A 22,680-nucleotide genomic window follows, 5' to 3' on the forward strand; every position below is an offset into this window, starting at 1 on the left:
CCTACATGTGTCCTGTTTATTGTCGCACCTCAGCACCCTGTGGCCGATGGGGCCCTCCCCTCTCCCCAGCTGTGGGTCTGCTTCCCGGCCCGAGCGCCCGGCTCAGCGTGTGGGTGGGAAACTCGACCACTCCTGGCGGCAACCACAGGTTGCTATGGGGGAGGAAGTGGCAGGTGGGGCCTGTTGGCACCTTGGGGCCAGGGACCTGGTGTGCTCTCGATCCTCGTTCTGTGGTACTTCATGGTCCCAACACCTTGCAATGAGGAGGAAGCTCGAAATAGGCCGTGTCATGGGCTTAGCTCGGGGGACTGGGGCTCTGAGCGCTTCTTGGAGGTGGCTATGACATCAAGGGACAGGGCTTGGCTGGTGCTCTTGGCATCTTCTGGGTTCTGGCCCTTGCCATAGCTGGGGCGGCATTGGCGGCAGCAGCCCAGGCTGGGTGCCACGGCCATGTAGAGCAGCGGGTGGATGCAGAAGGCCAAGGGCATGAGGCCCCGCATCACCTGGTAGCTCAGGTAGGGCCCCAGCTCCAGGGCCGCCTCGGCCTGCGCCACGTCTGCAAAGCCCGGACAGCGGGCACGCCAGCGCCACCGGGCATCCATATTGAGCACCTGCGTGAGGTGGTAGGGCACGTAGGAGCTGGCGTAGAGGGCCACACCGCTGGCCACCAGCACTACCACACGCAGCTTCTCAGCTGTGGTCATGCCGGGGCTGCGCAGCACGGCGCACCCGAGGGCGCTGTAGGCCGCCAGGCTGAGCAGCAGCGGCAGGCCGCAGCCCAGCCCCACCAGCACCAGGCTGTAGGCCCTGTAGGCCTCAAGGCGGAGTTCATCCGCTGTCCCCAGGCACTTGATGCAGGCTTCGGGACTGGCCACGCTGCACCTGCCCGCCTCCTGCTGCGGCCTCTTCAGGTGGGAGAAGCTCAGGGTGGGCGCGGCCAGCAGGGCTGCCAGGACCCAGCCCACGGCGCTGAGGGCCCAGGCATGCTTGGGCCGCAGGTAGCTGCGGGTGAAGAATGGGTGCACGATGCCCAGGTAGCGGTTGAGGCTGATGCAGGTGATGAAGATGACGCTGCCCAGCAGGTTGCAGGTAAAGAGGAAGCGTTCCAGGCGGCAGGCGGCCTCCCCGTAGCGCCAGTGTTTGGGTGGGTACAGGTAGGCGGCCAGCGGGGGCAGCGTCAGGGCACAGAGCAGATCACTGACCGCAAGCTGGGCTGATAAGACCACGGCCGGGTGCCACGGGCGCTGCTCCCGCGTGCTGAAGCGGTACAGGGCCAGGCCATTGGCAACTACAGCCCCCAGGAACTCAGCCACCAGCATGGGCCACAGGAAGTCCTCCTGGAACCTACTGAGGATGCGGTCGGCAGCCGCTGAGAAGTTGGCTGGGCACGGCTTGGCACCTGTGGACAGAGGGTGTCACTGCTGAGACCCATCCTCTGGGAAAGTGACTCCTGCCACCCCAGAGCCCTTTTCTGATGGGGCACACCTGCCCCTCGACTTGAGTCCTTTCCTCTCCCTGGAAGAGGGTCCGGGTTTAGCTCCTTGATATGGAATCCGGGGGCTTCATTTAGCTGACAAGCTTATGGGGCTCTCCCAGGTCCCTTGCCCCGGGGAACAGCTGGGGCAAACCAGGCAGTCCCAGGCCTCAGGTTGCTCATATGAGCCATTGGGCTAGGGCGGAGGATCAGAAGTCCCCAAGCCCACTACGACCCTCCTCGAGGTCCGTCAGCAAGTACTGTCCCACCCTCAGCCCCACCCTGGTTCAGTCCCCCAACTACCTGGACTAGCCCAGTCGCCTCTGCCTTGAACCCCTGGTTCCCGCCGTCACCCCAGTCTATTCTCCCCACAGCCGCCAGGGGTGCCAGTGAGCGCCCCATCGGTCCGGTCCCTCTGCTCCCAGATGCTCACCCAATTGCTGCCATTCATCCCACAGGGCCACTCCTGCAGCCCCACCCCACCCGCTCCCACCTCCTCCTGCGCTCCCTGACTCACCCCTACAGCTGCGCCACTCCGCCACTCCGGCTCCCCGGCTGTTTCTTAAGAGCCTATAGCAGGGGCTGTTCCTTCTGCCTGAGTCACCCGCCAGACCTGAAGGCTCCCTTCCCACCTCCCCCCGGGTCTCTGGGCCCATCCTCTTGGGTCCTGCCCTGCAGGCCTGCCTCCCTGCCGAGTTTTCCTCCACTGCCTACCAGCTTCATGTGACCTGAGGACATGCCCTTCAGCAGAGGAGGGTCCCCTTCCTGCCCACGGCAGGGCCTGGCTCCCAGCAGCACTGGGGCAGCTCCCTCCTCCCCTGCACCCACGGCCGGCCGCACAGGCAGGGGCACCCCTCCCCGACCAGGACTGCTGGGCCCAGACCTGGGTTTTAACCCAACTACCTTCCAAACTTCCTGAAAACCAGTGGCTCCACTGCCACCCCCCAGACCCCTAGCTGTGTCCCTGTGTCAACTGACCCATCACCTGCTCCTTACCCAAGATGGTGGCCGCCATGCTCCGCACACGCCGAGCCTCTGGGTCTGCCGCCCACGCAGTGCCCAGGCCCCTCCCCAAGTTGCACTCAGCGTGGCTGGCCCCTCCCCGGCCGGCCCTGCCGCAGCTCCAACCTCAGCTGCTTCCTTCCTCCTCCCTCATGGCACCTTGGCCTCCCAAGCACACAAGTTAACAGGGCCCCAGCTGGGGACAGGCCCAGGACCGCCAGACCAGGGCCAGCCCTGCCTGCTGACACGCCAGTGAAACCACGCTGCCTCAGGGCAGAAACCGGGTCAGACTCCTGGGTGCTGCGCCCAGCCCGGGGCCCTCTGGGTGCACCCCCTCCCGGAAACACGCAGACTCGAGGCCAGTTCACGCATTTATTGCAGTGGGAAGGAAGGGAAACAGCTCCTTTATAAAAGGAAACCGAGGGCCACACCTGGAGCCCCAGGGCCGGGTCTCTCGGGCCCCAATCTGGGGCACTCCGTCTGTAGCTCAGGCTCAGGCCACTCTCTTGGGTGGCCGTGGCTGGCCTCGCTGGCGACCCTGGGCAGCCCCTCTGGACCCCAGCTTGGTCTGGGCTCCCTGAAGCCTGTCCTTGGGCTTTGGAAGTCTCCGGTCACTGTGGCGGCCCTTGCCTCGGTCCTTTCCCCGCTGCGGCCTGCCCCAAGGCCAGGTGGGCCGTCTCCGCTTGGGCGCCATGTAGAACATGTCTGCAGGGAGAGACTGTGTCAGTGCCCCAGGGAACGAGGACAGGCCCTGGGGGCCCAGTCCCACTGACCCGGCCACTCACACTCATCGGGCTCCTCGCCCACAGCCTGGCGGAAATACTCGGCTTCATCCTCCTCCTCCTCCCTCTGGCTGTCGACCAGGGGGGGCCCGGGGTCCTCGGCGTCACTGTCTCCTTCAGCATTGGCCTTGGCCCGTTTCTTCCTCATGCCCTCTAGGCTCCTCTTCCTGGAGGTGGTGGTGTCATGGTGTCAGTCGGTGTGGCTGACACACCCGCACCCAGGGACCCCGCCTGCCCACTGCCCACTGCCCCAGACCTGTGGGCCTCACGCTGCTGCTGTTTGCGCTGCACGTTCTCAGCCTGCTGGGCCTGTCGCTGGGCCTTGAGCCGCAGCTTATGCTCCTTGGCAGCCAGGATGGCCTGGAGCTCCTCCTCCGTCTTGTGCACTGCGCAGAGAGTGCGGTTCACCAAGTGCACCCAGCGCCTGGGACCCCTCCCCCATCACTGTGTCCCAGCCCCGCCTCCGGCCTCACCGAAGCGGTGGAACACCACTTTGCCCTCCCCGACGCCATCCTGAATCTTGATGAGCTGCAGCCTCATCCGAGGACCAATCTGGGAGACATGTGGAAGAAGAAAAGTCAGTCCTTCCTTGGGACTGGGAAGACTGCCAGAGGAAGTCACCTCTGCCACCAGGCCTCACCTCCGTGAGCCGTATGGCGCTCTGCTGGGCCTGCATGTTGCCACGTCCTGCGACCGCCTGGGGTAGCTCAGTAATGTTGTGCTCACCATCGGGCTCCGCCTCGCTCTCTGACAGCCCCGCACCCCTGTGTGGGGGACATGTGGGGCTCAGCAGCAGATCCCAGGCCCCGGGGACAGCTCTAGGGTGCCCCGGACAGCCCTGCGGTGGCCTCCCGCCCTGGACCCTCCTCACGTGGCCAGCAGCTCGCTGATGTCCTGCAGGCGACTCATGTTGGGGAACTTCTCCTGGAGGAGCTTCTTCATGCCACGACTGGCACCCACAGGAACGACTTTGATGCTACTGCAGGGCAGAGTGGACAGGAAGGGTGCTTGGGGTCACGGGGTTGGAAGTCAGCTCCACCCCCTTGCCCTTCCAGGGCACGCCAGGGGTTCACTTTGAGACTGAACAGTCCCAGAGCCTCAGCAGCAGTGCTGTCATCAGCCACGCTGGGAACCCCCCACCCTGCGCCCCTTCTGTCCTAGAACACTCACTAATGGCGGAAGTCCAGCTCCTGGGACTCAGGGTTGTAGTTGATGAGAAGGCAGCGCTTGATGGTGTTCAGGTTTACCTGGGAGAGGGAGAGGGCATGGGCTGCTAGCGGCCTCACCGCACGCTCCCGCACACACGGCAAGTGTGGAGGGCGGGCAGGGGTTGTGGGGCTGCAAGTGGTGTCCGCCAACAGCCCGGGGTGCTGGCCCCGCTGAGGCTGCCCCATCAGACTTCCTGATGACTGGCACCTCATTATAAGCCCAGCTTGAGAATCAATGGTGTCAGGGATTTGGGGCTGGGGCTCTGGAGCCAGACAGCTGCAAAAATCCAGGCCTGGCCAGGCGTGGTGTGGCACATGCCTATAATCCCAGTGCTCTCGGAGGCTGAGGCAGGAGGATCACTTGAGCCTAGGAGTTCAAGGCTATACTGAGCTACGATTATGCCACTGTACTCCAGCCTGGGCGACAAAACGAGACCAGAACTTGACTGTTAAAAAAAAAATCATCAGCATCGTTTCACATCTGCCAGATGAGGAGGCTGCTCACGGACGGGGCTGGGGGTAAAACCCTGGACATTTTTGCTCAGTGTCACTGAACACGAGGGGAATATGACCTCAGCCCTCAGCCAAGGGCCTGTGGTACCCACTGCCTGCTCCGTCCGTCCACCCCACACCTGCCACCTCACCAGGCCAAGCTTACCTTATGCACGTTGATGGAAGGGAACAGGTTCTGGAACATGGTGGCCATGAGCTTCACATGTATGCCGTGGGGGCCGAAACTGTTGAGTACCAGGAGCGGGGGGTGGACAAACTGCTGTTCATGCATGCGGTGCCGGCGCAGTGAGGAAACCACATCACGCACCAGCGTGTACTGCGGGGCAGGGCGAGGAGTGAGTGACCACCCACCACACGCACTGGGGCCACCGCCAAAGCCCAGTTCCCACCCCACGTGGCCCTCCTACCACTTCCGCCCCTCACCTGGTTAACCTGGAAGGTCAAGGTGGGGCCTCCTGGGAGGCGCATCAGCTTCTGCAGGAGAACAAAGGATCAGTGAGGGTGGAGATGTCTACTCAGGGAGCTGGGTAGTGCGGGGAGTGGGAACCGCCATCCCAACTCTTCTTCAGAGCGTTTACTTTGAAGCCAAAATCATGGCAGCTCAGAGGCAAACGGGTTCATCACAAGAGATGGGGGATGTGAGGGGCCTGCTGAACGTGAAGGGTGAGGGCGTCCACTTACAAGGTAGACATTGGTCTCTGTTTTGCTCAAGATCAAGAAGTGTGTGACCCCAAGAGGTCCAGCCACCGCCACACAGTCCTTCAGTGAGTTCTTCTTACGAACCTGGAAGTTACAAAAAGAAAAAAGACAGTTATACTTTATCGAGCAAACGCTATAAACTTAAGCCAAGAATCCTGTTATATGCTCTATCTTGCATCTGACCCTTCCAACAAGCCCAAGGGAGTGACATGACCCTGGTCCCTAGAGCCAATCAACCAGGCTTGAATTGAGTACCACCACTGCTTAGGTGCATCTCCCCATTTGACAGATGAGCAAACTGAGGCCCAGTGAGGTTAAGTAACTTGCTCCAGGGCCTCTGGGAGAAGTGAAGTTTCCAATCTTGCTGTTTGGAGAGTCCAGTCTTTGTTCTTTTGAGATGGAGTCTCACTCCATTGCCCTGAGTAGAGTGCCGTGGCTTCAGCCTAGGTCACAGTAACCTCAAACTCTTGGGTTCAAGCCATCCTCCTGCCTCAGCCTCCTGGAGTAGCTGGGACTACAGGCGCACACCACGACGCCCGGCTAATTTTTATCTTTTTAGTAGTTACAAGGTCATGCTCTTGCTCAGGCTGGTCTCGAACTCCTGAGCTCAAACAATCCGGCCGCCTCAGCCTCCCAGAGTGCTAGGATCACAGGCGTGAGCCACCGCGCCCGGCCTCTCAGTCCAGTCTTAATCGTCAGGCTCAGGCAACCAACTATGGCCCACAAAGCCTTGAAAGACAGAGACAATGGTCCCCACGAGGGTCCCTTTCTCCACCCGGGAAGTCTGAGGCTTCTCACGGCTTTACAGCGGGTGTCAGCACCGCAGCCGCGAAGATGGGGCCCAGGGTTGGGTGGAGGCGCAGTGCGTGGTACAGACCTGCAGGCGGGTGGCGGTCAGCGGCTCCATGACCCGTCGCAAGTCCAAGCTGAGCTGCCGGATGCTGTGACCCGCGCAGCCCCGCGTAAACACGAACGAGTGCGGCTGCGCGGCATAGGCCTCGAGGTTGCGGAGCTGCGCCTGGGCGCGCGCACGCTTCTGGTGCCGGGACTGGGGGGGCGAGAGTCGCGCGGTGAACCCCAAGCCCTCTGCGGGGACCCCGTCCTCGCTCCCCGCCTCCCCGGCCGCCTCGCCTCACCCGTCCGGACTGTCCCATGCCGCCGTCTCCTCCACGAGGCCGCCTCTGTCTGCCACTTCCGGCCCTTTCTGCTCACTTCCGGTGCCTGGGAGGCGTCACGTGAGACTGGCGCGACGCGATGACGTCACCAGGCGGGCCTGCGCATCAGATGGCTTCCGAGAGCGGGGAGTGGAGGTGGAATCTTTGGAAGGGTTGCTATGGAGACACCGGGTGCCTGTTTCCACGGAAACCGGGGGCGGGGCTATGCGGCTCCGGGCTTCGGAGAAACTGATCCGCGTGTTCGAATCCCACCTCGGCCTATTTCCTCTCCAGCTGTGATATAACCTCTTTCTCCACTCCGAAGCGCCTAAAGTATCCTAAAGCAAGATGATAATGTCCCCCGAGCCCGCATATTAAGAGAGATACTGTATGCACGATGCTTGGCACACTGGCGCCAGGCACTTGGGGAGAAGCCACAGCAGGGAATAGGGCCTGTGACAGTTATTCATTTTCGTCCACCAGCTCCTGAGGGCCAGCTGTCCTCCTCAGGGACCCCGTCTGCGGACAGACTGAGGGATGGAAACTCCACATCACCATCTGGAAACTCAGGGCAAGGCGGGCGCTTCGTGAATAATTCGCCCCCCTCCTTTTCCGCTCAAAGCCACAGTCTTGGCCTCAGGCCCCTGGCTTCTACCCCAAAACCTTGCAGTAGGGGGAAGGGACGCCCCTCCCTGGGCTGACCCTCTCTCTCCCCTCCCCCAGCTCTCTTCCCACCCTCAATCTATCCCCAGCCCCCAGCTGGCTCCCCTTCCATGGTCTGCTATCTCTGTCTCCCTCTGTCCAGACTTTGTCTCTGTCACCAGTCATCTCTTTCATCATCTATAAGTTTCCACCTTTCTCCGCTGTCTCTGTCTCCGTCTCATCCTCATTTCTTCCCTCTCGTGTCTCTTCTCGTCTCCCTGTGTCTCTCCCCATCTCCTCATGTCTCTCCCTTCTCTGTCTCTGTGACTCTCTCCCCTCTGTCAGCCCCTTTCTGTAACTGATGAAGTTTCCCCTCTGTCTGCTGCCAGTGGGGAAGCCGGAGGGGGCCGAGGGTGGGCGGCGAGGGGCCCAGCGTGGGGGCCCCCCCGCCCAGGCCTGGAGCCCCGCCTGGCAGCCTGTCTTGGATCCGGGACGACCATTTCCTCTCTCAGCCCTGGAGTGCGCTCGGGTTACTCGGGAGCTCAGGACGGTGCGGACCGGGGAGAGGTAGGCTACCGTCCCCGCGTGTCTGCTGGTGGCGGGGCCTTTGTACCAGTAGAAGACGCTGGGCCTGGGCTCTGGGGACCTCTACGTGAGTCTCTTTGCACCTCTGAGGAACGACTGTGTGGTTATTTCCCCCGTTCCGTCCCTGCGTGATTTGGCTTGTGTGAAAATGTGACCGAGTGTGTGGGGCACAAACAGCAAGGCGGATGTGTGTCTGGATGTCACTGTGTCTGTGTTTAGTGTCTCTTTGCTGCCACTGTGTGATCACACATACCTGGGTGTGTACGCATCTGACACACAGATGCAGGCATAGTCAGGCCACGGGCATTTCCCTTTAAGCTGTGGTGTATGTGATTATGTTTTGAACACACAGTTGTGGCCTGAATGTGTTGTGTCTTTTTTTTTTTTTTTTTTTTGAGACAGGGTCTCGCTCTGTCGCCCAGGCTGCAGTGAGTGCTGTAGTGTGATCATAGCTCACTGCAACCTCAAACTTCTGGGCTCAAGCTGGGACTGCCGGCACACGTCACCACGCCCAGCTAATTTTTTAATTTTTAGTAGAGACAGGGTCTCACTCTTGCTCAGGCTGGTCTCGAACTCTTGGCCTCAAGCGATCCTCCTGCCTCGGCCTCCGAAAGGGCTAGGATTACAGGCGTGAGCCACCGCGCCCAGCCCAGCTGTGTGTGTGTGAGACAAATTCGTGAACATACATATGCACATACCGATTCCATCATATCTTTGTTGCTCGGTGCAGTGGTTTGCATGCTTTTTTGGGTATCGGGGTGTGTGTTTGTGTGTCTTCATGTCTGTTTTGTTATGTGCACATATGTGTGCCACTGTTGTGGTATACCTGTGTGAGTTCTGAAGCCAAGCTACCCGGGGTTAATCCAATCCTGGTCCCTTTCTGGCTGTGTGACCTCAGGCAAGTCGTTCATCCTCTCTGAGCCTCAGTTTTCCTTGCTGTAAAATGAAGCTACATATTGAAGGCAGCTCAGGTTGTGAGGATTAAGTGAGATAAAAGGTGTGAGGAGTTTAGAGCCCAGCCTGACACACAGCAGGTGCCCACCGATGTTTGTGGTTCTGTGTGGGGTGTGTGTGCGTGCCTGGGGCCAGGATCTAGCCTGGCCACCCGGGTCCTGCAGCCTCCCACGCTCTGTGCTCTGCTGCGGGGGTAAGAGGAGGGATGTCGAGGACACTGACCTGTGTTATCAGCCTCTAGTGTCCTGGGCCGGGGAGTCTGGCAATTCTGCCTGAGTTCTCATGCGAGAAATGCTAAATATTTACAGTTGGGCCTCCTGGGCTGAGTATCCCAGCCCCACTCTCAGGCTCTGGGGGCTCCGGAGTGGTTACTAATCCTCCTCTCTCCTTCCTTCTCACTGGCCTCTCCCCTTCCCCAGCTCAGAGGTCCCACCAGACCCTTAGCTCTTTTTCTGACTCGTGCCGGCTGCAAGCCTTGCTGGATTCAGGCTGTGACAGGTGAGAGGGTGGAAGGGCAGGTGGAGATGGATTCTGTCTCTTGGGAGACCCTGACCTCAGCTTGGCTGGTGGCCCCCCAAGCCTCATCCTCACCCCAGACTGAGGGTATGAAAGGCAGTGGGTATTATGTACACACAGTCTCTAGCTCTGGGGAGTCTGGTCCATCCTGTTGCGGAGGATGAGATGGGGACAAGGAGAGGACCCAGCTGCACCCTTGGTAGCTTGTGCTTGGTGTGTGAGTCCAGCAGCGAATGTGCCCTCCCCCAGCTCAGAACCCTCCAGGGCTCTCCCCTGATGTGGAGTAAAACTCCAAGTCTTCCTCGAGGCCCACAAAGCCTTACACACTTTGCTCTGTCACCTCCCTGCCCTCACCTTGTTCTGTGTCCCTATCACTCTGTTCCAGCCTCCCTGCTATTCCTCAGGCATATCAAAAGCAATTCCAACCTCAGGGCCTTTGCACTTGCTGTGCCTTCTGCCTGGAACGCTCTTTCTCTTCTCTCTCTTCCTGCAGGTCTTTGCTCAAGTGTCATTTTTTTCAGTGAGGCTGTTCTTGACCCCTCTATTTAAATGGACCTCCCCCCCCCCAATCCTGGTACTCCCTACCCTGTGACCTACATACTGGTTGTTTGACTTATTTGTTTGTTTTCCCTACTAGAATGCCAGCTCCATAAGGGCGGGGATTTTGTGTGTTTTGGTCAAGGTCCCATTGCCTGGAACAGCATCTGGCACACAACAGCACCCAGGGAGTGTGTTGTTGAATGTGTGCATGAGGCAGTGTGTGTGATGCTGAAGACTGCAGGACACGTGCCTGTGTGGCCTCCAGGTTCGGACATGGTGGAACTTGGTGCAGGTGGTGGGGGGCGACGTGTGGACACGTGTTCCAAGTGTCAGCAGATGCACAGACATGCACGTCCCAGTCTGAGAGGCTGCGAGTGTGTGAACCCCAGTGTGCCCAGGAATGAAGGCAATGGGGTCTTGTGTGTGGACCCTGCAGGGCCGGGGTGGGTGGCCACGAGAATCCACCCTCAAGTGAAGACACTTGCTTCTGAGGATAGGAAGGAACCATGTTTAAATTTGGAGAAGATGAGTTTAGGAGTTCGAGACCAGCCTGAGCAAGAGCGAGACCCCATCTCTACTAAAAATACAAAAAAATGACCCAGGCGTGGGGGCTCACACCTGTAGTCCCAGCTATTCAGGAAGCTGAGGCAGGAGGATGGCTTGAGTCCAGGAGTATGAGGTTGCAGTGAGCCATGATGATGCCACTGCACTCTACCTGGGGTAACAGAGTGATACCCTGTCTCGGGCAAAAAAAAAAAAAAAAAATTGGATTACTCTGTAGGCTGAGAAAACAGCAAGTGCAAAGGCCCTGAGGCTGGAGTTTGGTGTGAGCCAGGGCAGGAGTGGGAGGAGGTGAGGGCAGGAGGGGACAAGGCAGATAGACAAGGGCTTATGGGCCACAGAAAGCACTTGGGCTTTTCCTCTAAATGAGGTGGAAGCCACCAAGGATTCTGAGCAGGGGAGGGACGTGAAATGACACGTTACAGGCATCCTCTGGTCGCTGAGGGGGGGAGTAGATCAGAGGTTGAGGGGGGAAATCTGGAGACCCGGGAGGCAGCTGCTGTCAGAGAATCCAGATGGTGTCTTGAGCTGGGGAATTTGGGGAGGGAGAAGGGGGGATGTAGAGGAATTCAGGGTCTAAACAGAAGAGCCGACAGGCCTGGCTGATGGGTCAGATCTGTTGTGAAGAAACAGACATGAGGCAGCCGGGCTCCGCAGCTCATGCCTGGAATCCTGGCACTCCGGGAGGCTGAAGCAGGAGGATTGCTTGAGCCCAGGAGTTTGAGGCTGCAGTGAACTATGATGACACCCCTGCACTCCAGCCTGGGTGACAGAACAAGATTCTGTCTCAAACAAACAGACAAACAAACAAAATCCCACAGAGACATGAGGACTCTGGGTTTAGGTATGAGGACGTGGAGGATGGGGTGGCCACTACTGGACAGATGGGAAGACTGAGCTAGTGAGATGTGACCCCAGCCCACCTCACCTCCTCGCACGCACTTTCTCTGCTCTTGCTTCAGACTCCTGGAGGTTCCTTCAATACATCAGGCATGGGCCAGCCTCAGGGCCTTGGCACCTGCTGTCGCCCCTGCCTGGAATGCTTTTCTCCCCAGACACCCATAGGACCTCCTCTGTCACCCCCTTCAAGTGCTCCTCCTGCAGCAGGACTCCCTCTTGGCAACCCCCTCCTCTCAAACTGCCCCTGCATGGACCCCCTCAGCCCTCTCTCCGTTTACTGTTGCTTTTAGCAATTTGCACCATCTAATATACTCCATTCATCCTATACAGTACTTACGTATTGAAGTGAATGGGTGAGTAAAAAAAGAAAAAAAATGTAAAAACTTTTTAAAAAAGAAAAGTACTTAATATTTTGTTTGTTGTCCACCAAACAGGGATTTTTGTTTTTCCTTATTGAGACAAGGTCTTTTGCTCTGTCTCCTGGGCTAGAGTACAGTGGTGTCATCCTAGCTCACTGCAACGTCAAACTCCTGTGTTCAAGCGATCCTACTGCTTCAGCCTCCCAAGTAGCTGGGACTACAGGCTCAGGCCACAATGCCTGGCTAATTTTTCTATTTTTAATAGATATGGGGTCTTGCTCTTGCTCAGGCTGGTGGAGGTCAAACTCCTGGCCTCAAGCTATCCTCCCGCCTCGGCCTCCCAAAGAGCTGGGATTACAGGTTTGAGCCACCGCGCCCGTCCCCAGGGCAGGGATTTTCGTCTGTTCTGTTCCTGACTGTATTCTTAGCGCCTAGAACAGAGGCTGGCACACATTATGCGCTCAGTGATTGCTTGCTGAATGGATGCAGGAAAGCCAAGTTGTGCAGCAGAGCGCCTGGTGGAGAGGCCGGGGGAGATCCCCCTGGGGCCCTCCAGCCGAAGGGTGGCGGTAATGGACTCGAGACGGGGAATTTTGGCCCCGGAGCCGCGCCCGTGTAGAAACTCGCGTGGGAACCGATGGGTCTGACCGGGCCCGCGAGGTCCCATTTTCCTCCCGCTCCTGCTCTGCCCGCAGGTCTGCCATGTGGGCGCCCCGGCTGCGCGCGCTGCAGCTACTGCTCCTGCTGGGCGCGTCGTGGGCGCGGGCGGGCGCCCCGCGCTGCACCTACACCTTCGTGCTGCCGCAGCAGAAGTTCACGGGCGCCGTGTGCTGGAGCGGACCGGCGGCCGCGCGGCCGGCACCCGAAGCCGTGAACGCCAGCGAGTTGGCGGCGCTGCGCATGCGCGTGGGCCGCCACGAGGAGCTGCTGCGCGAGCTGCAGAGGCTGGCGGCGGCCGACGGCGCCGTGGCCGGCGAGGTGCGCGCGCTGCGCAAGGAGAGCCGCGGCCTGAGCGCGCGCCTGGGCCAGCTGCGCGCGCAGCTGCAGCACGAGGCGGGGCCGGGGGCGGGCCCCGGGCCGGGGGCGGAGCCTGCCGCTGCCCTCGCCCTGCTCGGGGAGCGCGTGCTCAACGCGTCGGCCGAGGCGCAGCGTTCAGCCGCCCGGTTCCACCAGCTGGACGTCAAGTTCCGCGAGCTGGCGCAGCTGGTGAGCCAGCAGAGCGGCCTCATAGCCCGCCTGGAGCGCCTGTGTCCGGGGGGCGCGGGCGGGCAGCAGCAGCAGGTAACCTTGGAGCCTCCCCGGATAGCACCATCGTCTGTGAAATGGGCCTCCTGCAACCCCCAGGATCACGGGGATCAGTTCAGAAATCTGAAAACCCTGCAAACCGCTCTCCTACCTGCCCCCATCTCGTTAACTTATTTGGGTCAAAAAGTGATGGGTGGCTATTTATAGTCTTTACTTATCCACTTAATGTGAATATTCATAGGATCCTATAATTAAGCGTCCAAAGACTCCATTAGAGGTGTTATGTATAATACACACACATTTTTATATACATATAGACATCTACATAATGCCCCGTGTCACTGTGTTTAAACCCTGCAATGTTACTCTGAATTCTAGAACGTGTCTGGCCCTGGGTTTTGGATAAGAGGTTGTTGCTCTGGGACAGTTCCTACCTGACGGGGTCGGTAGGAGAATTCAGTAAGTTAGTCATTGTTGCATGAACTCGTTACTCCTACTTTACAGAAAAGGAGACGGAGGCACAGATCGGTTAAGCTGTGAACACCAGAGCAGGCATTTAAGCTCAGCTGTGTCTGTGCTTGAAAGACAAGAGTTAGCCACTGGGGAGGAAGCATTTCTAGGGCTGGGACAGCCCCGCTGCCTGGTACCCACATCATTTGGGAGCTAGGAGATGCATCCACCATCCCTGGGACCCCGAGGGTTAGTGCAATTATGCCTGACTTTTTTGGTTACCCCAGGTCCTGCCACCGCCCCTGGTGCCTGTGGTCCCAGTCAGTCTGGTGGGTGGCACCAATGGCACAAGCAGAAGGCTGGATCCAGCCCCACAGCCCCAGAGAGACCAGACCCTGAGACAGCAGGGGCCCTTGGCCTCTCCTATGCCTGCAGGGCACCCTGCCGTCCCCACCAAGCCAGCAGGTAAGACAATGGCATGACTGTGAGCCAGGGGATTCCCAGTACAGTGTGGGTAGAGGGAAACAGAGGAGGCAGGATTGTAACGGCAGATTCCTTTCGTGGTGAGAGGACCAGAGAAAATGAGGCTTTTATTCTGATAGTGGAACAGAGAGATATGGCTCTCATTCGGATATAAAAAGACCAAGCTTCTTACTACAGTGTCAAAATAGGAAAAATAAGAAATATAAGAGGTACTCTTAATTTGATAAGGGGATGGTGGGTTTTGGTGAGAAATTTGAGTAGGTTTAGAGTACCATGTTCAGGACTTATATTTTGGCAAGGAGACCATAGAACCCCAGACCTCACATTTGCTCTGGTGAGAGAATAGGGACCTAGAGTCTCACTCAGGTAAAGGGCTCTTATTCTGGTGAGGAAATGGGAGAGGTAGGACTTCTGTTCTGGGGACAGGACCTGTGAGAATCTGGACTTTTACTTCAGTAAGGGATTGGTTGGCCCCACTGTGCCTCCTCCATATCCCTGTGCCCAAAGGCCCCTGGCGGGATTGTGCAGAAGCCCACCGGGCAGGCCACAAGCAGAGTGGAGTGTATGAGTTACGAATGGGCCGGCTTGCGGTGTCCGTGTGGTGTGAGCAGCAGCTGGAGGGTGGCGGCTGGACCGTGATCCAGCGGAGGCAAGATGGCTCTGTCAACTTCTTCACTACCTGGCAGCACTACAAGGTGGGTGCAGGTGGGCGGGAGCAGGGCGGGGCGCGGGAGCCCGTGTTCCTGACCTCGGGACTTTCCTGCCTCTCCAGGTGGGCTTTGGGCAGCCCGATGGAGAGTACTGGCTGGGCCTTGAACCTGTGTATCAGCTGACCAGCCGTGGGGACCACGAGCTGCTGGTGCTCCTGGAGGATTGGGGGGGCCGGGGAGCACGTGCCCACTATGATGGCTTCTCCCTGGAACCTGAGAGTGACCACTACCGCCTGCGACTTGGCCAGTACCATGGTGACGCTGGGGACTCTCTTTCCTGGCACAATGACAAGCCTTTCAGCACCGTGGATAGGGACCGAGACTCTTATTCCGGTAAGGAGAGCTCTTATTCTGGTGGGAGTGTATATAGGGGAGGTGGGAGTCCTGTTCTGGTGGGGGAACGAATGAAAGGCGGTGTGATAGGTAAGACGCCCCTCTGGTTAAGTATCAGGATAAGCAAGCTTTTATTCTGGCAAGAGAACAAGGGACACGACTTTTATTTTGGTGAAGAAATGGAGAACCCAAATTCCTTCTCTGATGAGACAATAAAAGAGTCAAGACCCCTGTTCTGGGGAAGGGCAGAGAGAGGGTGAAAGCTAGAACTCTATTTCTAGAAGTAGAGAAGATTTGTTTTTTCCTTGATAAAGAAATGAGCAGTAGACTCCTAGTTTGCAGAAAAGGTGGGAAAGGTGTGACTTGTATTTTGGTAAGGAGATAGGGAAGGAATTAAGGCTATTACTCGGAAGAAAGTGGGTGGGGGAACAAGGGCTCCTATTTTGGTGAGGAGATGGAAGATCAGGGCTTGTATTTGATAAGAGTAGGTAAAGCCAGGGGATGCCTGGCAAAAGCCTTGCACTGTAAGGTGCTGGTACCAGCTTTTATTCTGATGAGGGGACATGGACTCTCTCTCCCCTCAGGCAACTGTGCCCTGTATCAGCGGGGAGGCTGGTGGTACCATGCCTGCGCCCACTCCAACCTCAACGGTGTGTGGCACCGCGGTGGCCATTACCGAAGCCGCTACCAGGATGGCGTCTACTGGGCCGAGTTTCGTGGCGGGGCATACTCGCTCAAGAAGGCTGCCATGCTGATCCGGCCCCTGAGGCTGTGACTATATGTTTATCTGTCCCTCAGGCCCCAGGGGGGCCCAAGTTGTCCTGGCCACACCTCCTTTGTGGCTCAGTGCTGATATGTCCCACAGAACTTCCCATGTTGGGTCTGTTACCCGGGGCCATCCCCCCCAAAATGGGACCCAGGACCCCCCCACTGATATCTCAGACCCAGATGGCTCCCCACGGGCACTGATATCTCAGTTTGAGACCATATTTTATAACAAGACAAAGTTTCCACAGACCGTGTCTGTTTTGTGTCTGCACCGGCAGGGGTCACTCCCTGTGCCTGCCGCCCTCCTCCTCCTCCTCTTCCTCCTCCTCCTCCTCTTTCAGGTCCTCCAGAATGAGGTTGTCCAGGTCTTCCAAGCCACCCTGGCTGAGGCAGGTGGCCACGGTGGAGCCACTGCTGATATGGGGGTTGCTGGGGTGGAGGACTTTGGGGAGGTGGTTCTGCTTCCGGCTCTTGGGGTGTGCACAGGATGTCCCAGGCACGTGGGGCTCTGGGGAGGGAGAGGTGCTGAGGTCGTGGGACTCGAGGTCCCATGAGTCCCCGGGGAGGAAGGGCTGAGGCCACAGGATAGGGGGACCAGAGCTACAGGAAAGTCAGAGGTGTCGAAGCTACAGGAGATCCAGGGAGGTGGGGAGCGCCTGAGACTACAGGCCACAGGAGCTAAAAAGACAGACCCATGGGGACCCTTGGGCATGGGCCACGGGGACAGGCTATGGAAGACACACAGAAGGAGGGGCTGCCACTGTGGGAACCATGGGAGACGAAGTGGGCTGAGGGCTTAGGAGGCACGTGGAAGAGGCAGGTGATCTTGGTACTTAGGACCACAGAGGTGGCTGCAGACCACCCGGGGGGGGGGGGGGGCCTCACCTCGCCGGTTGTAGCAGTCGGCCGCTGAGCAGGAGTGGGTGTGGGTACTGCGGCGATCCATGTCCCGGTCCCAGCGCGGGGGGAGGATCCGTGTTGGATACACGGGGAAGCCGCACCCGTAGCAGGGGGACCGGGACCCCATCTGTGCCCAGCCCCTGGGGACGGGCAGGGCTGTGAGGGTCCGAGGGCCAGGCTGGGCCGGGGTGGGGCCGGGGCGGGGAGGGGCAGGGCTGGGGTGGGGCAGGGCGGAGGGTGGGGGTGGGGGTCGGCGCCCTCACCGGAAGTTGTGCCGACACTTCGGGCAGTGGAACTCGGCCAGGCCCCACATCTTGTCGGCTGGCACCGGCTCGTAGCGCTTCCGGCATTTGCGGCACCGGGATACCTGGGGGTGTGGCACAGAGGGGGACCAGGGGTAGTCAGAGGTGTCTGGGGCTGGCGGTGTGCGGCAGCGGCTGACTTTGGCATGAGCTGCCCAACTGCACGTTCCGCGACTTACACCAAGGAAATTGGCAAACACGACAAATCTGGGCTCCCTGCCTCCTTTGCAAGATCAAGGTTGAGCACTGAGGTTGGAGGAAGCTCAGGGGTTGGGCTCTCAAAGGCTGATGTCCTTAGGTCCGAGGCACAGACCCTGAGGAGGGGATCAGGAGTGGAGTTCGGGACAGAATCAAGGTCAAGTTGTGGGTTATCACCTCCTTCCTCTGGGGCACGCGGCGCCACCAGACGTGGTCACAGGAAGAGCAGGCAAACTGCCGGTCCACAGCAGGGATGAGGTCGTCCTGGGCGCGTTGGAACATGCGTAGGTTGGCTTCTGTCAGGGGCAGGAGGGAGGTCGCCACCGCCTGTGGGGTGGGGTTGGCGGGGACAAGAGGGAGGTCACCCCTCCTCTGCCAGCATAAACATATATCAGCCCTCCTCCTCCTGCAGACGGGTCCTCCTCCTGTCCCAGTGGACAGCCTTCCTCTTGTGCTCAGGAATGTCTCCTTGCTCCATCCCACACCCTGCTCTCGCCCCAGCCACCAACTCACCTGGATGTCCTGGTCCTGCTTCATGTCCTCTGGCGGGTCCTAGATGGAGACACCAGAACTTATCGAGGGCCAGGGGTGTGGACCTAAGTTACCTCATAGCAGCCCTGAGAGGTGGGCACATCTGTTGTCTTTATTGCTCAGATGGGGAAACTGAGGCCAGAGCCAGGGCATGGCTTGCCTGAGATCACCCTGAGTGAGGCCTAGACCCCATGCTCCCTTCCTGCCTGCAAACGCCACACATTTGGTATCGTGACACATCACCTCTTTGAGGCAGAGTTGCTTTAGCCTAAGCGCTTGGGCTCTGGATGCAGAGAGATGCAGGTTCGAATCCTGGCTCTACCACTTCCAGCCGTGGGAATGTGAGCAAGCCACTCACTCCCTGTGGGTCCCCACTGATGGGCATCTCAGAGTCCAGGCTTTGACTCCAGGTGGCCAGGGTTCAAATCCCAGCTGTCGCCTTGCCTGCTGTGCAAACCTGGCAAGTGACATCATCACTCTGTGCCTCAGTTTCCTTGTCTGTAAAATGGGGAAATAATAGGACCTGTCTCACGGGGTCACTGTGCTGATGAAATAAGTCAACTCCTGGAGTCTGGCCACAGGGGACGTGCTCAGTCAGTGTTTCCTTTGCTATTATTTTTATCATACTCTTTATATGTATAAATGGAGAAAGTATAATACATATTTAATTATACTCTTTAACAACTCTATGCGGAGCCTCTCAGGGCAGGCAAAATCGCCAGTCTCACGCTACCAAAGCTGTGTAAGAGGCAGTGGCCGTGTCGCACCTGTGCTTCAAAAAGCCTTTCATTCATTCATTGACTCATTCACTCATTCAATACAAGGGCTCCCCTGCCATTCTCTCCTCCCCTGTCTCCTCATCACAGCCTTTCTAGGGACTGTTGCTGACAGTTACCCTCTCTCACCTCCCAGCCTTTGCTCACACCATTCCCTTCCCCCCACACCCAGACCCCTTTTATGCCTGGCTGTTCCTTTCCCAGTGCTCACGCTTCCCCATCCTTGGAGATTTGGCACCCCCTCCTCCAGGAAGCCCTCCCTGACTTCTGGGGCTCCCAGTGATGGCAATAACCCTGGCTCATCTCACCGCCTGGTTTCATGGCTCTCTCCTCCATTTAAAACAATCAGCACATAATGAGCACCTACTGTGTGCAGGCTCCCTGGCAGGACGCATGATTGAGGAGTAACAAAGTGAAGGAGGTTGGGTGGTGAGCTGTGGACCGGCAATACCCAGTCCCTCCTGCTCCAGAGGGGATCACCATGGATGCGTCGGGTCCCCTCAGCTCTCCCTCCCATGGTGACCTGGTCTTTGAGGGAGGGCAGGAGAGGGGACAGGTTACCTGGGCATCCAGGCCATTACTCAGTTCTTGCCCGTCTTTCTGCTTCACCCCTGGTGAGAGAGTAAATGTTTAAGTGAAAGGCCCGTGAGGGGTTTGTAGGAGTTCCAGGCCGCCCAGAGCCGCAACACACCCTCCTCCCAGGCTGGGACCCTCTCCTGGAGAGATGATCTCAACGCCTCTCCCTACACCACGCCCCCTCGGCGGTCCCACGCGCGTTCCCGGCCCCAGCCCCGGGACCCCCGCAGGCTCACCGTACACGATGGAGCGCCCCACTCCGGTGTGGTCGCTGCCAAATTTCCTCATCAAGGCCCCCGCCTTCCTGGAGGATACCTTGCCATGAAACTTCTCCCGGAGGCGCCGGACGCTCTTCTCCAGCTGGGATGGGGACAGGGGTGCGCCGGTGGGGGACTGAGAGGCGCCATCGCCCCTCCCCCATCTCTAGGCATCGATCTCCCGGCCTGAACTTGACCCTTGGTTTTGGCCTCCGCTGCCCGCCCCCCCCTTCCCATCCCTCTACGGCATTTCCTGGAAAAAGCCAAAGTCCCCACAGGGTACTGGGGGAAGGCGCGGACTGGGGCGAGCGTCCCAGCCTAAGAGGTGGAGCGGCTGGGTTATCCCTGGCCCCTGACCCCTGACCCTGCAGCCCCCGCTTTTCCTCGGGGGAGGCCGCATTTCGCTCTGGGGAGATGCGGGAGTCACTTTCTTTCCCGAGCGGGGCGAGCGCCAGCCCAGGGGGAAGGCCTGCGCTTAGGATGGAGTCCCCAAGGAACTGCGGAGCCCTCTCCGCGCCCCCAGCCCCTCCGCGGCGTCTGTCGCGGCCCCCCGGCCCAGCTGGCGGCATCTCCTACCTCCACACCTTCCTGAGACATGGTGGCGGCGGCGCAGGTCCCGGCGAGGGTCCGCACTGCGCGGCTCAGCCGCCCCCCTACCTGGGCGCGCCCGTCGGTCCAGCCGCCGCGCAGGGCAGGGGGCGGTGCCTCGGGCCGGCTCCGCCCTTCTTCCCCGGCCCCTCTTTCGCTTTCGTTTCAGGGGGGGACCCGTCGCGCTGGCTCCGCCCCGGCTCCGCCTCTGCTCTTGCGCCCCGAACCCGGGCGGGCACCCGGGGTCTGCACCCTGCGGCGGAGCGCGCAGACCTCGGGCGGGGGAGGTGGCGCGGCCTCTGCAGTCGGTCACATGTCCCCACGCTGCGCGGGGTCCGCGTCTTCACGTCCCTCGTGGGGGCGGGGCCGCATCGGAAGGCCGCAGCGAGTCCCCGCGCGTCCCCGCCCCCCACCCAGCGCGCGCTCCCGGAGTTCATCGCCCTCTTCCTGGCCCTGTCTCCACCCCTAGGAATCAGGCGCTTAGTAGGACCTTTTCTTGCTCTAGTCTCTGACCCAGCCACGGTCACCTCTCTGAACCTCAGTTTACACCTCTGTGAAATGGGGAGGGTTGTAGTGCCTGCATGGTGTATCTGAACAGAGAGCTTAATAGCGCGCCTGGCTTGCCAAAGACACTCCACCAGTCCCTGGGCCACCTGCTGTGTGCCCGTAGTAGGGGCAGGCAGTGTGTATGTGATGGTGGGGGGAGAGGTGCTTGCGGAAAAATCCAGGTTCCTGTCCCTAGCTGCCCCGGCAGAATCTGGCTGTCTAGGGGCTCCGGGGAATCTTCACCGGAAATTCTAAGGCTGAGAACCCCGCGGGCCAGGAGAATTGTAACCCAGCCCAGGAAGCCTGGGGAGTCCTTAGGTGGGGTCTTAGCCCAGCCTGGGGACATCAGAGATGGCTTCTTGGAGAAGGGGACGGTTTGTACGGAGTCCCTGAAATTTGATCTTAGCTAGGTGAGAAACAGGATGGGGAGAAGGAAACAGCGGTGCAAAGTCCCCAAAGCAAGAGTCTGGGACTTTGAGGCAGGACTTCTTAACCCGGCACTACTGACATTTTGGGCTCCATAGCTCTTTGGGGAAGGGGTGTCCTGCGCGCCCTAGGAAGTGGAGCAACATCCGTGGCCTCCACCCAGTTGATGCCAGTACTACCCCACCCCAAGTCGTGACAACTAAAAATGTCACCAGACATCACCAAATGTCCCCTGGGTGGGGCAAACTTGCATTGAGGTAAACGATTCCAAAAACTTTTTTTTCAATGGAGCACCCTTATCAGTAAAAATGTTAAAAGTTCCACTCCCAGGTGCCTATTTACTTATAAATTATATGCAAATACAATTATACCAATATATTCTGTAGGTTATTATATAACAGTCTATTTGTTATATAAAGATATATTCTTTGGCAAACAAAATATGGAGATTTGAAAATGTAGATGTCCCAGTGTTTTCCCGTTGAACCCCAAAGCTTTGTTGACACCCACTCTGGAGACTACTGTATTAGGGAACTGCAAGCAGTTCATGGTGCTTTGTGGCTGAATGATGGCATTTCAGGCAGGGACAGGGGACCGTAGGCTGCATGGGGGACCTAGGATTTTATCCTGAGGGGAATGGGGAGGTCTGGAGGGGCTCTCTCATCACAGTTGCTAATTACTGATTTGCCCAGTGGAGGGGGAGGTCACAGCTATGCCCATCCCTTGGCCAGGGTGGGCGCCAAGTGGGCAGGAGACAGGCAGGAACCTAATCGGACCCTGACGCAAATCAGGTCTGCTAGGTTCTAATCACAGTGGCCACCATATTGAGCAAGTCCCCTGTAGCAGGCACTTTTCCAGGCACTGTGAACACAGCAGCAAACAAAACAAAGGTCCCTGCCCTCATGGCGCTGGCAGAGACATACATGATAGGACAGGCTATGGCAAGTGCTAGGAGATGAAAAATGAACTAGGATGGGGGATGGGGAAAGGGGTATCAGAGAAAGCTACAGGAAGTAACATCTAATGGGGGACCTGAAGGAGGTGAGGGAGGACCCATGCGGATATCTGGGGGAAGGGAGTTCCAAGCAGAGGGAACTTGTTACTGGCTGCATAAAACACTAAACTCTTATTATTTCATATAGTTTTTGTGGGTCACATTTCAAGGAGTGACTTTGCTGGGCTGTTCTGGCTCAGGGACTTTTGCAGAAGTTTGCAGTTAAGATAATGGGCAGGGCTGCAGTTATCTGAAGGTTTGATCTGCTTCAAGGGGGTTCACTCCCGTAGTAGAGGGAGGTGGGTGCTGTTGTTGGTCGGATGCCTCAGTTCCTCCCCACGTGGCTAATTGAGCACACTCCCCACATGGCGGCTGGCCTCCCCAGAGCAAGCCGTGGCTAATTGAGCACACTCCCCACATGGCGGCTGGCCTCCCAGAGCAAGCCGGCCCAGAGAATGAAAGCAGGTGGAAGTTGTATCTTTTTCTGACCTAGCCTCGGAAGTCACATAGCATCATTCCGGGGCATTGTGTGCATTAAAAGCGACTCACTAGATGCAGCCCACCTTGGGGGGTGAAGAATCAAGACCCTGCCCCCTCTCCCCTCCAACCTGCCCATCTCCTGCTGGAGCCTCTCGCTGGCTGAGCTCAGAAAGTAACAAGAGCGGGGAGCCCAGTGGTGTTCGCAGCCTTCGTTCAGGGAACAAGACT

At 58.6% G+C, this 22,680-nt stretch overlaps 3 protein-coding genes and 2 non-coding genes across 6 annotated transcripts; 1 reads left to right on the top strand and 4 right to left on the bottom strand.

Moving 5' to 3' along the window:
• Positions 1-287: 287 nt before the first annotated feature.
• On the bottom strand, positions 288-6,853 carry LOC138397366 (suppressor of SWI4 1 homolog). The gene is made up of 13 exons (XM_069491300.1): positions 6,815-6,853; positions 6,556-6,726; positions 5,661-5,762; positions 5,403-5,453; positions 5,125-5,295; positions 4,429-4,505; positions 4,130-4,237; positions 3,899-4,022; positions 3,732-3,810; positions 3,515-3,644; positions 3,262-3,425; positions 2,976-3,181; positions 288-1,412 (listed from the first exon to the last, which is right to left on the bottom strand). Exons 1-13 carry the CDS (start codon positions 6,830-6,832, stop codon positions 288-290), a joined length of 2,526 nt encoding a protein of 841 aa, XP_069347401.1. The 5' UTR covers positions 6,833-6,853.
• LOC138381218 (small nucleolar RNA U105B) lies at positions 4,310-4,388 on the bottom strand. The gene has a single exon (XR_011233128.1). It is a non-coding gene; the product is annotated as a small nucleolar RNA U105B (small nucleolar RNA).
• On the bottom strand, positions 5,532-5,615 carry LOC138381207 (small nucleolar RNA SNORD105). Its single transcript, XR_011233118.1, has one exon. It is a non-coding gene; the product is annotated as a small nucleolar RNA SNORD105 (small nucleolar RNA).
• Positions 6,854-8,016: 1,163 nt separating the features above from the next.
• Positions 8,017-15,885, top strand: ANGPTL6 (angiopoietin like 6). The gene is made up of 6 exons (XM_069478936.1): positions 8,017-8,126; positions 12,585-13,170; positions 13,872-14,049; positions 14,575-14,762; positions 14,840-15,110; positions 15,695-15,885. Exons 2-6 carry the CDS (start codon positions 12,592-12,594, stop codon positions 15,883-15,885), a joined length of 1,407 nt encoding a protein of 468 aa, XP_069335037.1. The 5' UTR covers positions 8,017-8,126; positions 12,585-12,591.
• SHFL (shiftless antiviral inhibitor of ribosomal frameshifting) lies at positions 15,213-20,319 on the bottom strand. Of its 2 annotated transcripts, none has more exons than XM_069479071.1 (8): positions 19,995-20,319; positions 19,398-19,521; positions 19,147-19,196; positions 17,792-17,830; positions 17,456-17,605; positions 17,042-17,145; positions 16,764-16,810; positions 15,213-16,386 (listed from the first exon to the last, which is right to left on the bottom strand). In XM_069479071.1, the coding sequence occupies exons 1-8, from the start codon at positions 20,013-20,015 to the stop codon at positions 16,160-16,162; spliced, it is 762 nt and encodes a 253-aa protein (XP_069335172.1). In that variant the 5' UTR covers positions 20,016-20,319; the 3' UTR covers positions 15,213-16,159. The 2 variants fall into 2 exon arrangements, with proteins under 2 accessions (XP_069335172.1, XP_069335165.1); XM_069479064.1 differs by having other exon boundaries at positions 16,764-16,918; positions 19,995-20,317.
• Between the last annotated feature and the right edge of the window lie 2,361 nt (positions 20,320-22,680).

This window comes from Eulemur rufifrons, chromosome 2 (genome assembly GCF_041146395.1).
Source record: "Eulemur rufifrons isolate Redbay chromosome 2, OSU_ERuf_1, whole genome shotgun sequence".
In the NCBI taxonomy this organism is placed as follows: Eukaryota; Metazoa; Chordata; class Mammalia; order Primates; family Lemuridae; genus Eulemur; species Eulemur rufifrons.